The sequence below is a fragment of the Mastigoproctus giganteus genome, chromosome 10 (assembly GCF_048544385.1).
Source record: "Mastigoproctus giganteus isolate SK-2022 chromosome 10, ASM4854438v1, whole genome shotgun sequence".
Classification (NCBI taxonomy): Eukaryota; Metazoa; Arthropoda; class Arachnida; order Uropygi; family Thelyphonidae; genus Mastigoproctus; species Mastigoproctus giganteus.
Genome location: NC_143584.1, coordinates 177,681,926 through 177,699,748, shown reverse-complemented (window position 1 = coordinate 177,699,748; position 17,823 = coordinate 177,681,926). Strand labels below are relative to the sequence as shown.

General features: G+C 34.7%; 1 protein-coding gene across 2 annotated transcripts in view; it reads right to left on the bottom strand.

The window, feature by feature from the left end:
* LOC150079570 (putative sodium-dependent multivitamin transporter) overlaps positions 1-16,369 on the bottom strand; it is a 38,506-nt gene extending 22,137 nt beyond the window's left edge. Inside the window, exon 1 of one of the 2 annotated variants that reach the window (XM_090384049.1) lies at positions 16,281-16,369. Coding sequence is in view for 1 of the 2 variants with exons in the window: in XM_090384051.1 (XP_090240177.1) it covers positions 16,281-16,283 (3 nt within the window). In the remaining variant the exon portion in view is untranslated. The remainder of the gene's footprint in view (positions 1-16,280) is intronic. The other variant, XM_090384051.1, reaches the window with a different exon arrangement.
* Positions 16,370-17,823: the final 1,454 nt, after the last annotated feature.

Below are 17,823 nucleotides of genomic sequence, written 5' to 3'. Positions count from 1 at the left end.
ATGATAGATATTTATCATAAATATCTATCATCAAGGATACCAGCGTCTTTTACATATTCGTGGAATGCTGGAGGTTTCGAAATAAGTAGTTTTTCCTGCTTATGAATTTATGTTATTGTTATTTAAAACTCAAAAATAATCAAAGCCAAATGAAATTGTGTCATCAGTGATACTTATCGAAAACGTAGATTCACAAACAGACAATTATAAATATAATATTTTCTGTAATAAGTATGACTATATTTCCGAAAAAAAATTATCTCGCGATTTATTCATTAGTTCCTTATTCAAACGGTAGAGGTCTGCAGGAAATAATTCAGAAAATTTATAATCAATCCGCGTGCTTCCTTATGTATTCTTGCATAAATGTGCGAATATGGTTTCTTCGTGGCTTTATCTTTTGATTTTAGTTATTCTGTGTGATGCTAAAGAAATATTTTAAGTCTGGAGTATAAGCGATAGATAGAAACGCCAATGTTGATGTTAGTATGAACGTATATTTACGGATAACAAAAATAACACCTCTTACAACTTAAATTAAAAATATAACTGTAAAAGCTATCGTATTTGTTCAAATAAAAAACTGAGAAACTGTTGTAACTTAAATTTGAAACATAATTTAGGTCACAGAGTTTTACCTACACGCAGACAGGAAAAGATAAGACGAAATAAAGTGAACAAGATGATTTCTCTTACCTTTATGAACACCGGACATTAATAATTGTGAAGGATATCTCTCGGTGTAACTATCAGAAGAGCGCTGGAACCTGTTCAACGCAGGCGCGTGCTTTGGAAGCCTACCACTACATCATTAGTGTGTATATAAATGTTAATAATACAGTATAGGAAAAAAAAAAAAAGAAAAAAAACAGCTGAAAAACTATCGCATAACTTCTCTATTTATGAATTGTCAAAGGCCTTGCGGCACCAATAGCTAGTGGATGTTTCCGTGTACACAGTGGCAAACTTATGTACCTCGTGCAACATGAAACGCGCTGCGCATTTTTGGTTTTGTTAACCACGTCTGCGTGTTTCGACACAGTTAACAAAAACTGTGTCGAAATACGCAAAGAATTGTTCTTTTACTGCGAGAAGAAACTTCTTCAAGCAGAACATTAATTGGTACTCAGAATTATGGTTTGAAAAATTCCATCCTTTCAGTTTTACAGATAAAGTAACCTTTACATTATAATCATAAAACCTGAGTTGCACGAGCTCTTTTATTTTGCTTTGTGACGTCCTCTACTTTTATGCTTTCCTAGGCATGCGCAGTGAGGATATGCAACACGGAACCTTTTGCCAACAAAACAACAACGACCCCTATCAATCTGGTTCATTTTTGAACATCTCTGAATCCCTTATATTTCATTATAGTGACATATTAATGTCGATATTAATATTTAAAATCTAGGTACGTCTGTCTCCGATGGCTTGCAAACAATATCTGTTGGAAGTCGGCCATCTTGTACTACTCTGGATTATTCGCACAAAATTATCAAAAAAAGTCTGTCTCATATGGCAGATACTGGGTTTCAGTCACACTGCAAAAATCCCAAAGGACGAATTATATACGCACAAATTATATGTAATTATAAGTACGCACAAATTATATGAAATTAAATCATTAAAATCCGCACTGTTAGGCACTGAAAGTTGTTTTATTTAAAACTTTTACGGATATTAAGGAGGTTCAACTCTTCGGTTGAACACAATATTCCAAATGTGGGCTCACAAATGTCTTATAAAGTGGGATTACGACTTCCCTATTTCTACAAGCAAATGTTTGATAAATCATCGAGAAGATACCATGGCCTTCCTTGCCGCCTGTCTAAACCGCTCGGAGAACAACGTTTCCTCCAGTATTGTAATCGTCATATTCCTTTCTTTATATAACTGTTTTAATTGAGCGTAACCAAGTGTATACTATTTTGGGGATGCTGTTTCCTTAGGGAAGGACTTGAATTTTGCTTCATTAAAATATAGCTACCACTTATCTGACAATCCCTAAAGCTTATGTAAGTTGGCGCTAAACATTTACTACTTTCCCGATATTGACATCGTCTGAAAATCTTGAGTAATAAACCTTAAGGGACTCCACTTCTTACATTAGCCCAATCAAAAGAGTAGCCATTAATCACAACCTTCTACTTCCTGCCCTTCATTGATGTTCGGATCCATCTAAAGATCTTCCCTGTGATTGCCAACATGTTTTACCTTATACAGTACCCTCTCGTGTGGGGCTGAGTCAAATCATCATCATCATCAGCAGCAGCCATTTTCGATCCACTGCAGGATGAAGGCCTCTCCAGCAACTTTCTAATTCCTTTTGTTTTATGCAATGGCCATCCATTTACTACCCACAAACTCGTGAATTTCATCTGTCCATCTCCGTCGTTGTCTTCCAGGTTTTCTTCTAACTCCTCTTGGGTACCATTCTGTTGTTTTCTTAATCCATCTGTCATCATGTCTTCGAGCTGTGTCCTGCCCAAGACCATTTTAGTTCTTTAATTTTGATAAGAATGTCCTTTACTTGAGTTTTCTGCCTCTGGAATGATATCGGCACCATCATTCTGGGACCTGTGCTCTTGGAGAGTCCCTCAGCCTTCCCTCAGAGCGACTCCAACTCTATGCCCACATCTCAGCCGTCTCCACCTATCCGATAGGTTTCTGCCATATCAGCTACTTCCATGTGCCCAGTCTTTGGATGCTGACCTTAATAAGTTTTCTAGTGATAAGGAGTATAGACGCCGCATCCTTAAATTGTACTTCCCCGTCCCTGATTCTGCTCCTTGAAGCTCGCCTTAACGCCGCAATCCAGCAATGCGACATGAAGATGGCCTACCAACCAACCTTGTAGTTTTCCACCTGTATATTCTTTGTACATTGTGATGTTTATGATTGTGTTATACTTTCAATGTTGAGCTTTATTTACTTTTGATTCATTCATATATGTATTTTATATTTCATTTATTAATTTCCTTTCTTACATATTGTAATATCACTGTTAACCCCTGGCCTTGTGGCCGTGAAGGGCTTATTGCAATGTATCCATTGTATTACTATTATTATTATTATTGCAATAAAGATTTCTAATCCACGTGTTTCTCTTCTTGTCAAACAGTCTGATTCCTAATAAAATTCATTCTGTTCTTCGCTGTGTAATTCTTAGCTTCTTTTCCATTCTTTTGGTGAGTGCCCAAGTTTTACTTCCATAAGTCACGATGAGTAGTATACATTGGTTCATTATTTTACGTTTCAGACAAACTGGGATATTGCTCTTCAGTACGTGACTATATTTCCTGAATGCTATCCATCCAAAATTTATTCTTTTCTTGACTTCCAGCAATTTATCATTATTACAGATGATAACTTTTCCCGGATAAGTATATGAATTCACCTTTTCAATTACTGCTCCTTCGATGATTATATCCCTTTCTGTGGCATAATTGTTCATCATTATTTTTGTTTTAGCCATATTTATGTCATCTTTAGTCCAAAATTCTTACTAACGCTCCATAACTGATTAAGATTTTCCTCTAATTCTTTGGGATCGTGGCTTATGACCACAATGTCATCTGCAAATCGTAAATGGTTTAGGTACTTTCCATTCACATTGACTCTTTTCTGTGAACATTCTAATCTTCTGAAAGCTTCCTCAAGGGCAGCAGTAAACAGCTTCGGAGATATTCTGTCTCCTTGTCGAACTCCTTTCTCGATTTTAAATTTCCTACTGTCTTTGTCTAGTCTAATAAAGGAGGTAGCACTCGCATATATTTTCTTCAAAATCTTCTTCATATATGGAGTATCTATGCCTTGTCTTTGCAGTTCCCGAAACATTGTCTTCTGCTGTATGAAGTCAAATGCCTTTTCATAATCCACAAATGCATGATGGTGTTTTATATTCATTAGCTGTGATATTACGTGAAGGTGATCCATAGTTGAGAATCCTGTCCTAAAGCCAGCTTGCTCTTTCGGTTGATTCTCATCAAGTATTCTTTCTAATCTGTTAGTAATGACCCTTGTGAACAACGTGTAGATGTGGGATAACAAGATAATTGGTCTGTAATTTCCAATCTCTGACTTATCTCCTTTCTTATGCAGCAAAACTATGATTGCATTATTCTACTCCTTAGGCGTCATACCGTTTCTAATGCATTTTGTGAAGAGTCTTGTCAGTTTTTGTGTCATGTCTCTTCCTCCCATTTTAACAACTCTACAGTAACTTCATCTTCTCCCAGGGCTTTCTGAATCTTCATTTTCTTCATCGCATGTTCTACCTCATCAGGAACGATATCGGGTATGTTGTATGTGTTACTAATTTGCGATCCATCTTCCCCACTGCTGGCATCATTCCCTCGCTCCATGTATAATTCTCTAAAGTACTCTTCTGCTATTTGAATTATGCCTTTTCTGATACTTATAAGTACACCATCGCTGTTCTTCAGTTTCAGTATCATTTGTCTTTCTGTATTACTGCTCATGGCTGCTGATTTAAGCCGTTTGTTTTCCCTTAATTCTTGTTTTACTTTTCTTGTGTTAAATCTTCTTATATCCTCTCTGAGTCTCTTTCTAATGGCTTTGCATAACTCAGCATACTCAATTTTCTCCTTGTCAGTGTTTATCTTGCTCTTCATTTGTCGTCTTCGATTCATCATGACAAGTGTTTTTTGACTAATTTTTAACTCTTTGGATTGCTTTTTACCTATAGGTTTCTTGGGCATTATCACTTTCACAAAGTTGTAGTATTCCTCGTCGATATCTTGGTCCTGAACAGTCTGCAGAAGCTCAAACCTGTTCTTAATTTCCAGTACATACTGCCTTTTCTCATCTTCTGTTATCGCAAAGACCTTTGTATTATTTACTCGAGTCAGTTTTTTCCTTTCTTTTCTTATATCTATATCAAGTGTGCATCTTACTATTCTGTGATCACTTCCAACATTTACCTTGTTCAGGACTGTAACATCATTCACAATATATCTTCTGTTAGTGAGGATGAAGTTGATTTCATTAGTTATTAATCCATTTGGACTCTTCCATGTCCACTTTCTGTTCACCCTTTTCTTGTAAAAAGTGTTCATTACTGACGATCTTCAAGATTCTGCAAATTCCACAAGTCTTTCACCTCTTTCATTTCTTTCACCACTTCCAAAATTTCCCACAGTTATATTTTCTGCACTGTTTTGTCTTTTTCCAACCTTAGCTTTGAAGTCCCCCATAATAATAGTGTAGTGGGTTTTCTGCTCATCTGGAAGACACAATTTCGGTGTACATTTCTTCAACCTCTTCATCATCATGGCTCGATTTTGGTGAATAAATCATTATAACCTTTAGCTTATACCTCTTAGAAATCCTGAGTATTATTCTTGACACCCTTTGTGATGTACTTTTGAAATCCAAAATGTTGTTTTTTTATCTTTATGGACCAGAAAGCCAACTCCACCTTCGCTCCTTTCATCGTTTTCATTGGTGTACAGCAGATTTTCACTTGATAAACTTATAAGTGTTTCATTTCTTCTTGTTTTTTCAGCCAAACCGATGATGTTCCAATTTACATGTTATAATTCCTTTTCCAGCTCTAATATCCTATTTTCACCGATGAGCGATCTTACGTTAGAGGGGGAGTGAAAGCCGCTGGGCACTGAGGGCCATTTCTTTCGTTGTGCTATCATGTGCTGGAGGGTTTGATCTTTTCCTCTTCAAGCTGACCAGGCGTCTTGAAGAGACGTCATAAAGAGACTCTACACGTTAATTGTAACAGGGCTTACCATCGAGAAAGTGTGCATGAGTGGATTTTAGGGAGGCAGGGCAACCGGACTTTTCCTAAATCTTCTGAAATAGAAAGATATTGGATCCCTCAGTGTTTTAGACTGAGTATCTGATAACACACTGAATGCCTGTTCTCCTCTAAGCCCCCTAAGCCAGATACTCTGCTAAATCCAAATAAACAATGTCAAAATTACATTGCTGGGCAAAATTAATAAAACAAAATGTTTTTCATGAATATTGTATGGTGAACAGTGTTGTCGAAGGCGAATTTTTTGATAAAATAGGCATCCTGACGTGAAAGTTCCAAGGATCCAATAGATATCGATCTACCACCTTTCAGAGCCACACACTGTGGAGGTGACACGTTGTCTTAATGTGTCAAGCAGTGCCATTTCGGCACAGTGGCATAGTGGCATAGTTGTTTCGGCACTATGGAAGAAGTTTCAGGACACAGGAACCATTACACGAAGAGCTGACCAAGGTTACTAGAGGGCTGCGTCAACTAAAACAGACCGCTATTTGTCTCTAAAGCAAAGCGAAAACCTACGATGTCCTGTCCTCAAATGTCTTTAGAGGTTGCTGTGACCACAGGTGAAAACATTTCCAATCGCACTGTGTTAAAAGGGCTCAATTCAAGTGGACTCTACGAAAGGAAGCCAGTGGCTTGTATCCCATTATCCCAAGCCTATGCTGGTGATCTGACTGTTTTGGTCTATGGAAATTCAAGGTCTGAAATAGAATTGCGTACCAGTGACATGTTAGAAAATGTAATAGACTGAAGTAGGATGTATAAGCTTGAAATATGTCAAGTTTGAGGACCGCTGAATATGAATAGGAATCCAGTAGTTAGAACACAGGGACTCTCCCACGGTTATGTTAAGGTTGTTAGGTACTTGGGTCTGTACCAGAAAGGCACATGTTGTTTTACTGAACATATTAAGTTTCTTAAAAATAAAATAAGATCATTGTATGCTAAACTGAGATGAATTATAAAGGTTGACTGGCATATAAAGGGAAGATCAATAAGTTTTCTATATGATTGCTCTGGAACTTGGCTGCATAGAGTAGATAAGAGTATTATTTAAAATCATTTAATCAAGTGCAGAGATTGGTTCTTCTGGGTACAACCAGATATTTTAGGACAGTGTCAACAGAAGCGCTACAGGTGCTTGCAGGTGGATTTGTTAATTTTCCTTTCCGGTGTGATGTATTTAACGAAGAAAAATATATCTGTTACTGTATTAGGAATAACATCTTGTCCTGATACAAGTCGATTGTACACAAGAAATGAATTAAAGATAGAGAAGAAAAGGATATTAACTGAATTATATGCTTTATGGCAACAAAGATGGGAAGAAAGTATTAAGGGGAGGCAAACCTATATCTTTTTTCCTAGGGTATATTTTATTGATGTAAAGAAAAGACCGTGGCTTCAGTTTGCTATGTATGCAGCTTTCCTATTTCCTAACTGGTCATGGACTGGTATTGGTATTTGATGCTTGATTTTCCTCAGTATGCTGATTTAAGATTACAGTTAGAGTTTTCACTTGGAAGTTTGGATCGCGAAACTTTGTGGTTGATGTTTGTTGATAAAAAATGTGTTACATATTTTAATAATTTCGTTCATAATGTTTTCAAGTGGAGGATATTATTAAGAACTAGGTAGTAGAGCTCTGACTCCCAGGAATGGAAACCTGATTCATTGGGATGAGTGGAGAAATAATTTCAAGGCTGAATCTTTTCATATCAGAACCAATGGTCTTATCCTCTGGTCTTGATTAAGATTTAATTGAGATAATTTTTCATTTAATTATTTATTTTATTTTAATAGCGAAGACTTCTCGTTTGGCCTAACAAAGTTTTGAGATATCCACGGATGGACTTCTGTCTGGGAAGTGCCTGTCAAAGGTACTTTAAATGGAATTGAAATAGAATCCCATTAACGCTAAACCACGACAGAGCTTGTCCAAACTGGTGCCATGCATGTGACGTGGAGCCCTGACAAATGGGTTACAGTTCTGTTCTCTGATGAATCCCGTTTTAGCATATAAGCAGGTTCTAGACGTTATTTCATGGAGACAATGAGGAATGGGGTACCGTCTCTCAAACATCAGAGAAAGGAACACTGACGTTGGAGGCGACGCCCTTGTCTGGGGCGGAATAATGATCAGCGGCTTCACCCCTCTTCATGTTTTCGATTGGGGTACCATAACTGCGCAGAGGTACCAAGAACAGATCCTCGAACCCTATGTGCGACTTTTTAGCTGTGCAGTTGGCCGAAATTTTCTTTTCGTGCACAAAACGCCACTGCACACGGAGCTCAAGTGGTGGAGAAATATCTTAAAACTGAAGATATCCAACAACAGCCGTGGCCAGTGCGATCGCCAGACTTAAATCCAGTCGAACATGTGTGGGACGCCCTTGGGCGTCGCATTGCACGCCGATCGCCAACTCCTCGGTCACGTGGTGAGCTAAGGTCTACCTGGTGGAAGAATGGGATTTTTTGTCACATAATCTTATAAACGATGCTGATATCGAGCATGGTTCACCGCTGTCAGGCTGTTTAGCCGTTAGAGGGGATCATACGCCGTACTGATGTCATGTGACCATATTTTCGAAATGCAACCCCTCTAAATGTCATTTATACCTGTCCAAAGTTTCTCGCTGTGTCCTCATTTCTTCGTTATTTTATGGCACACCACGATACCAAATTTTGTCCCGCATCATCGCAAGCTGCACGAGTTACACTACATTTTGTACGTGTTCTATTAATTTTGTCGAGCACTGTATTTCCTACATTCAGCGCATCAGTGGCTCTCTCTCAATCTCTAACCATTTAAACCTTTGTACTGCAAGTGGTCTGCTAACAATCATTATTTAGGGAATATCTGAAATTAAGAAAGATTAAAAATTTGAAATTTACAATGAATTACAGAATTTAAATTAATTAACAAAACATTATAGGAATTAAACTGTATACCGAAACTTAATCCTAGTGAATAAAATTTAAATAAATTTTAAATTAAAATTATATCTACCAGACACCTGATGTTAATTCCTTTCGCTGAGCCACTAAAATGAGCCTCGCTCTTCCACTGCCTACAGTCACTGCTGAAATTAGGTTTCTTCAACCTACAAGTGTCACCCCTCGCCGATAAGTTTCAATTTCTCAACAGTGCTTTGCAGAATACCCGAAATCTTGGGTTAATCCACAAGGCTTTCAGTATATCATCTCTCCTATGGTGTGACAGAAGTGCAGATTCTAACTTTGTGGCTTTTTTCAGCAGTTTCCTATATCAATCCAACAAATCTCCAGTTCATGTGTGCTTAATATCATTAGTTATCCACATAAATAAAGAGGACTGTCCTCTCTCTGCGACTGCTATCTGTTGAATGTACTGGTTTTAAATGTTTATAGTATCCTGTATCAACAGGCTCAACTGAGTTCATTTACCGTTCACAAAAACCTGTACTTCCAGAGAGTTTTGTTCAAGTACAACGTTCTTATGATTATCATAATTTCTATCGGTTTCCTTTAGTGTATACATTTTTAATTTGTAATCTAATATGATTCACGTATTTGTTTTGAGTATATTTTGTATATTTTATTCACTAATTTTAAAGTATAAATTCCATTGTACTATTATAATTTTAAATTATAACGAAAAGCAACATCTTTTCTTTGAAACTTGGACAGGCTTTAGCTATTTTATTTTATCATAATTATATTAATTACCAACTAGAACAATTTGAAATATTTACTTTATTTAATTATCTAATTTAAAAATTAGTTAAAAGATAAAAATTATTAAATGATAATTAATTAAACAATTATTAATACAATTTTAAAAAAAGTGATCAAAATAAGCCTCATTTCTTCAAGGGATGGCAAGACACATAAGCCTAATATCAAGAAGAGTTTCTGGATAAACATCGAAATCAAAATGCTGAGGAATGAACTGGCCTTTATTCTCAACCCGGACGTCCATGGAAATATGATATTAATCCACTTATTTTAAATGCCACAATACAAATAAGATTTTAAGATGAAACTGCGTAATTCATTCTGCTTCATAGAATCGAAGGAAAGTTTCGCGAAATGGATTGCGTGTACAATATTTTTGCACTGCTGTCTCTCACGAATTGGTAAAATTCTACAGAAATTGCTTTCTTCATTTCCTCAAGAGTGTGCAGTAACTCTTGGAGTGGCATTTCGAAATATCTTAACTGTTTTCCTTCTCTCTTTCTCTCAGTTCTTGAAGTGGGCGTAACTGTTGTCATTGACCGCTACCGCAGGCTAACTTACCACTGAATCAACATTTTAATGATCAAGTTTTACAATGTAGGCCGTGTTATCGGAATTTTGAGGCATTGTAGGACAGTCAGGTGTTATGTAAAATATCGACAATGGTAAACGATGTGGTGGGCATTTCAATGACGAATGAAAATTGAATTGCAAAATGCGTCTGCGGAAGATTAGCGAGGTCGAATGTGGATACGAAGTTGCTTGCCCCATTGTACACCTTAGTGTTTGACGGATTTCATGGGCTCTGAATATTCCTACAGACCACTTAATGATCCAGGTATCGGGCTCAAATGCATTATCACAAAACTTAATTCTGGCTGATGGTCACACTGGCGAAAAATTGAAGAAAGAGGAATGAGTTTTTCTGGAGTAATGAATCACGATATACGCTGTTTCAATTTCTAAAAGAATCTAGGCGTGGCGATAGCTGGAAAGACGCTTCCATATGGAAGCGTTTTTCTAGCTGTCGCCATGTTTCATTATTCATTTCATTTTTTAATGAAATGTACAGTTTATCTTATCAAAATCTATTGTCTGCGCGGTAGCACAGTGGTATCGTCATCGTCCTCCCCATACTGGTCGAAAGGGCCAAATTTGAATCCCATTGATGACGCGAGAAACTTTTATGGGCTGTTTTCCTTCCGTGGCTGAGTTAGTCGGGCTCAGGCGTAGATAGCAAGGTTACCACCCACCCTGAAATTGTGGTTTTTCGTCTAACAAAGTAGGCAAATCAACTATAGAACACACGTAATTTACGGACACAATACACACGGGTATATGAATTAACTTTCCGGGTGATCCGAATGTGATAATAGTTATCAAAAGTTAAGGGGCAGATCGTCGGCGGCATCAAAAGGTTGAACATCCAGATTCAAATTTACAGACCGCAACTAGAATACCCGTTGGGAATATTTCGCCAAACTGTTGCAGAGAAGAAGAAAAGATTAATATCAAATTAATTACAAAAACCTTTCCTAAGGCTCCGTTGGCTGCTGTCTAAGGTGGTCTGCGCGAGTAGCACAGTAGTGTCGTACCCACACCGGCTGGAAAAAGGCCAGGGTTCGAATCCGGTCGACGGCACGATGCAGTTTTAATGGGCTTTTTTCACTCCGTGCCTGAATTAGTCGATCTCAAGGGTAGATAACAATGTTTTTAACCCCAGAAACAGGGTTGTTTTTTTTTTTTTTTGCCCAGCAAAACAGGAAAATCGACCAGAGAACCACGCAATTTACAGACAGAAATACGGGTAATGCTAATATAATAACTTTCCTAGCTAAGGTGTCAGTGGGCCGGAGTCGAGTAAAAATGCAGTTTGATAATTTTTACACGTATGAATGTATCGTCCTTTAAAAAAATTACAATTATTGCACAAAATTATCTGGACCTGGAAACTGCTGTGAAAAGTTGTCCATAAGCAAGACCGCGAACTGCATTAAAAGTCTGACCCCGAGATTTGTTGATTGTAATGACAAAAGCTAAGGAATTGGCTTCTCTTCAAAGTTCACTGCAAGTTAGTTTTTCTGGCAGCTAAATCAATTTTCATAACTTTAAAAATCGGCCAGAAAATTTATTAGAATTTTTCTCTCTCAGTTTTACTGCTAAATAAAACCTATTGTAAAAGGAATCAGGTCAAAATATTGTTTAGTATTTGAGTTATTCAAGTTTAAAGCGCGTTCCAGACAGAGAGACGGAGGGATATAAGCAAATTATTATATAGACATGCCGAACTAGCCACTGCAATAAACTATCTATGAGCACTGTTATCTTGCTATTTGATTTGCGCCAGTGTTACTTAAATGTACCTCGATTTTCTGCTCTCAGCTAGTGGATATCTTCAGAAATAAAACCGTTTTCGTATGATGAAAGAAAGATTACATTATAAGGTACGTGATTCAAGTTCAGTATTAAAAAAACTCGACTTATACCACTTTTAATTGCCCTCATATGCGAAGGCAATCTTTTTCTTCCATTCTTAAAACACACTCAGTACCTTATAGTTCATACCAGGGCTCCCACTCACAAATTTTAAAAAAACTTAGATTGCAACTTAAATAAACCCAAAAAAAACCTAGTTTTCATCATATAGTATAGCAACACAAATAAGATAAAACTTACCATGCAAAAATATCTTTTATTTAATTGTAATCAGAATTTTCATCCCATTCAGTTCCCTCCACATTTATTTTTTGAAGTTCTTTCATTTTTTTCAAACGTTCTTCGTATCTTTTATGACATGTTCCTTGTACGACTTCTTTTACCAATTCTGAATTAGGTTTCCATGTATAGCAATTTTGATTAGATCTATTTATCGCCTGTTTTGCCATTAGTCAATTTTTCACAGTTTCTGGTTTAAGGGAGTTTGTGGCTTTTGTTTTTATATGGTTTACTTGGGAGAAGATTCTTTCTACGCTTGCCGAAGAGTGAGGTAAAATAGCTAGACTGGTCATAAAGTTAGATAAAATCTCATATTTAGAATTATTAAAGCCATCTTTTACATTACGTAACAGATACCAAAACTCAGGGATGGTTTTGTAAGAGAAATCTAAATCTTGATTTAAAAGAAATGATCTCCATTCATCATCTAGAAGATCTAGTTTGTCTTCAGAAACAAGGTGAGGGAACTGCATTGCTAAATGGAAAATTGAGGATGGCGAATTGGCACGATCATGTATCACTGCTGGGTCAAGAACATTGAGACTGGCGATAATTCCATCATCATTTAGAGGAAATCTTTTTCTGATTTCCATACAAAGTTCAACAAGAAATTTTAAACCATCATTTTTAAACCTGCTTTCACTGTCACCAAGTGGTGTTGAATTTAATAAGGCCATACAATGGCCTCCCAAATATATTTTATTCAGAGGCTTACGATTTATTGCATTGCTTGGATCAATTCCAACCAGCTTGCACGAAGTAATGACTTCTTCTTTTATGAAAAAACTAAGAATATTTTTATACTCAATTGAAACTATTGAATGAAGTAAGTGCAATCTGAAATGCTCAGATTGAAATTCAATATTCAGGCAGTTTATTTTCTCCAGTACATATCCTAAAAACAAAAACATATGCTTAGTTCCTTTGGTGATCATAGTATTGTAAATATTTCCTGCACCATCGATTTTGTCAATTTTTGATTGAGACTGAAAATAAAGAACTAACGCATCCCAATGTTCAATAATAATTTTTATTACATTGCCACAGGATAACCAACGTGTTTGTGCTAATTTGGGGATTTTATGCTTAGCAGTATCTACAACATCTTGAATCATTTTGAACTCGTTTAATCTTTTGCTACTATGGGAAAAATAACAAGAGATATCTTTTATAAATATTTCTAGATATGATGGGTAGTACCTTGACTGAATGACTAGCACATAATGCAAAAGAATGGCAAACACATCCCATTATAAATACTGATGGTACATCCTTTTTTAGCAATGACTGGAACCCACTCTTAGAACCCATCATAGTGGCACAATTATCACTTTCAAAGCCAACGAGATTACTTATTTGAATGTTTTTTTCTATGAAAAGATCTTTTACATCTTGATAAAGCCCTTCTGAAGTACCATTTTCGACACAAACAGTGTCAAGTAACACATCTACAACATCAAGTTTTTGAATAGCAAAATATCTAACAACAACAACAACAGCTAGAACTTGCGATAAAGATAAATCTGTACTTTCATCTATTATCATTGAAAACTTTTTGTTTCTGCATATGTTAGAAATGTATATTTTTTCATGATAGGCTATGCCATCTTGTATAAGATAAGAGCCTTCATCTGAACTTGTTTTACAATATTGCTATCATGAAATGCTTTCTTACATGCTTCTATAAGGTGAACACATTGCGCAAATGGAATATTATGCTCAGAAATGAGTGCAGCAATTGTTAACTCTGCCTTTGCTACTTCTTCATTCTCCATAGGTTTACGTTTTGTGAAGAACGTGTCTAACGTTGAACTTGTCTTAGCAATATTTGTACTTTTTTTATGTTTAACTGTATTTTTATGTGCTAGTAACATCGATCTATATAGTAGGCATTCTTTAATTTCATGTCACAACAAATACAGTAAGATGCACCTTTTTCATTACTGTCTTCTTTCAACCAATCCTTTAATTCCGGATCTTCTAACCATTCATTTCTAAAATTTTGAGTATACCACCGTTTATTCATCTTTATCCGTGGGGAACAAGTTTCAGACATTGTGGGCAATTTGTGGGTATGGCTAATTAGCAGTTATCTTATTTAAAATGTTCTATAAAATAAAAATAAATCACTAATCCATTAACATAAAATAGAAATACTGTAGTCACTACAATTTAAATTTATTATATCACTGTATGTAGTACACGCATAAATGTAAAAATCACACCAAATAATGCAATAATACCACGAACGATCGCAAAAGACTGTGCAGTGAAGACTGCCTTCTGCCTGCTCAATAGGCTGCGCATACATGTTAGTAACACGAACATGTATGCTTACATGTATGAACATGTAAGTGTAATTTCATAGTGTAGTACCCTGCGAAAACTTTGAAATCCTTTTACATTTGTAGTATTTTGTACAAGCACTTGAGATATTACAAATTATGATCAGTATTGTTAGAATATAAAATTAAGAAAATTGTAAACTGTTATTAAATGTATTAAATTTTATTGTATTTACAAGAAATAAAAATAAATTTTGACTTCAAATTAAAAATTACCGAAAAAACCCAGATAATGAGATATTTTTATGAAAAAAACCTATCAACCCAGATGACAATCAAAAAACCCAGATCTGGGTGGAAAAACCCAGGAGTGGGAGCCCTGGTTCATACGCTTTGAACTATAAGGTACTGAGTGTGTATTCCTGAAAATGAAATCCTTTCTGAAATTGAAATTGTTTTCAATTTTTAGTTGTTATTTTTAAATTTTTTATTCAGAAATTAAATCCCTTAACTGGGAGCATCTTCCTACCCCTAAGAAAAGCGTTCTTTTCTTTGGTTCCCCTTCTTAATAATCGTATTATCAAAATCGAGCATCAAAAGGTTGAACATGCAGATTCTAAAATAGATATTTAAAGTTCATCTAGTTAAAGCAAAAATATCAAATTTCTTCACTGTACCTGATTACTTAAAATAGTTATTAAATATTTCTAATGTTTCCAGTGTTCTTTGCTGCTTAAATCATCTGATCTTTCTTCTAGTGTTCTTTAGGAACCAGAGATCTAATTATCAGTGGTCTTATCTAACATAAAATATATTTACTCTGCTGAATTTCACTTAATAAAATGGGCAAAAACTAAAAAGGTGGATTTCCAATACTGTTTTATAGGACTCTACGAAAAAAAAAAAATAATAATAAAAATAATAATTACTACAAAGACTTTATTATCCTCTTTCTAAAATGACCCGTGGGATTTGAAATTGCCCCTTATTTGGGACAAAATGGCCTAGAAAATACCCCCGAGAAATATTAGACACAAATGTGCCCCAGTCACCCCATTTGTGATAAATGGTTTCTTTAAATAGAATTTTTCCGACTAATTAACAACAATTTTGAGTAATTAATTCGTTCATTTCACATTTATAATATATGTTACAAACTAATTCAGGCTAAATAGGCACTAACACTATCGGGACAAAGCACACTTAACGATTACTTTGATCTTTGTATGAGATTTAAATAATTTATAATTATTTATTTAAACTAGATTTAAATAATTAAATTTGAATCTAATTATCTAATTAGATTTAAATAATTTTTCAATAACGACTATGATATCACAGGATTAATGGTGTTTGGTGTTCTCGATATACAACAATATTTTTAGTGACTAAAAGTTTTGTATCACTTCTTTTAGAATACAATTTTAATTATAAAATTCTATTTATACTTTTTTTTTTTAAAACTGCGAACACGTATTTTAAGTTTACATCAATGGTTTTTAATCTCTTAGCACTGCGCCATCTCGTAGCGAAATAATGTACTAATCCCATCTAAGAATTGGAAACTCGAACAATCCAATATAATATATAATTTCATATACTGTATGTACTGGGCTTTGTAATTCGTATTCATTTTCAGACTTTGAACATTACACTCGTAGGAGTAAATGATAAGTCTACTACAACAACATTAAAAGAAAAAAATATTTAAAATCTAGATGAAAATAAAATTAATATTATTAATTAATAATAAAAAAATCACCTCTTACCATTGATTTCTTTACCCCCTAATCATAGAGATAGCATAAAGCAATCGAAGAAACGAACTACATGCTGATGAGTTCGCTCGGCAAGAGGGATGAGAGTATTAAGATCATAATATTCTATAGCCTTCTTCCTGTGAATGATCCAATAAATTACGTCATGAAGCTTCCTCTCGAATACGATGTGTGATAGCCCAATGCGTTATATAACTACCTACTAATGCCTATTTTCTCTTCACTTCTATTGCTGTATGTTTGCTTGTTCGTTTAATCGTCTATCCTTTGCTGTTACAGATTCAGATTAAGCTCTGAAAAAAATTTAAATTCGGTTTTTTGAAATTATTCACGCATTTTTAATTTATGTAATTATGTCGTTTCATTTTTTTAGTATTCAAATTCAAAGATTTCTTTTGATTGGCAACTGTTTATATGTTAAACTCATATTTATTTAATAATTTTTAGAGTTAATTTTTTCATTAAGGCATGTTGTCATAGAAACGCATTACATAACACAATATTGTAATTGTAAAGACTTGTTTATGACATAACTTATAGTAAATTAGTATTTATTTTCGATTAGCGCCATCTGGTATCGAATATAATTATTAATCTTTGCTCAAAATATTATCAGTGTTACGTGAAAAGTAAGACCTAATAAATGCATCATGTTTTGACGCTTCATGACCTTTCCTTTCTATTATTTTATTTTTTTTTTCTTTACTTGTTCCACTTTGTGTTAATCTTTTTGTAGTTTACTTTGCTGTATCGTATTTTTATCAGCGCGCCTGTCATTACAGTCGTTATTCGTGAAGCATCTAGCTTCTTGTAAGGCGCTCTGTTCTTCAGTGTATAACTGTTCTTCGATACGTGGTGAGTATGTTTGGTACAGTTGTTTAAAAATAAAGTTAATTTAATTTCATTTATTTTCTGGCAATACTAAGATTTTAAAGAGTACGAAACTCAAATTTCTAGTTTTTTGTCTTTATTTTAATTAAAATCATAGCTAGAAAGTGTACAAGTAGAGAAGTAACGCTGTTTGATCATGTGGTCAGGGCTTCGATGCTCGGTTGTTCATGATTATTGTCGCAATGTGAAGGCGTGCAATTTATTATTAATGTTTTTTAGACATTGTCCCATTTACTGCTTATTATTGAACATTTAAACAATTTTCAAAATTATAAATAAATAATTTAACGATTTTTAAATATGGTAAATAAGTAATTTATCGATTATCAATCCATGATTAATTTATTTACCTGCTTGGATTGTTTCATTCATTACAATTTATTTATTTGTTTATTAATTACAATTTATTTAATTTATCACTGATTGAGTTATTCGCGATTCGTTGATTTATTTATTAATTTATTAGTTCAATAAATTTAATTGTCAACTGATTTTTTCTGATTCGATTTCCTTTCAAATGTCTTTGATTTTAGATTTTTTGATTTAATTTGATTTGATTTGTTTTTGCTTTTCAATTTTTCAAATAAATTTACGATTTATTTATTTTAGATTTTATGACATTAAATTGCAAATGGTAACACTG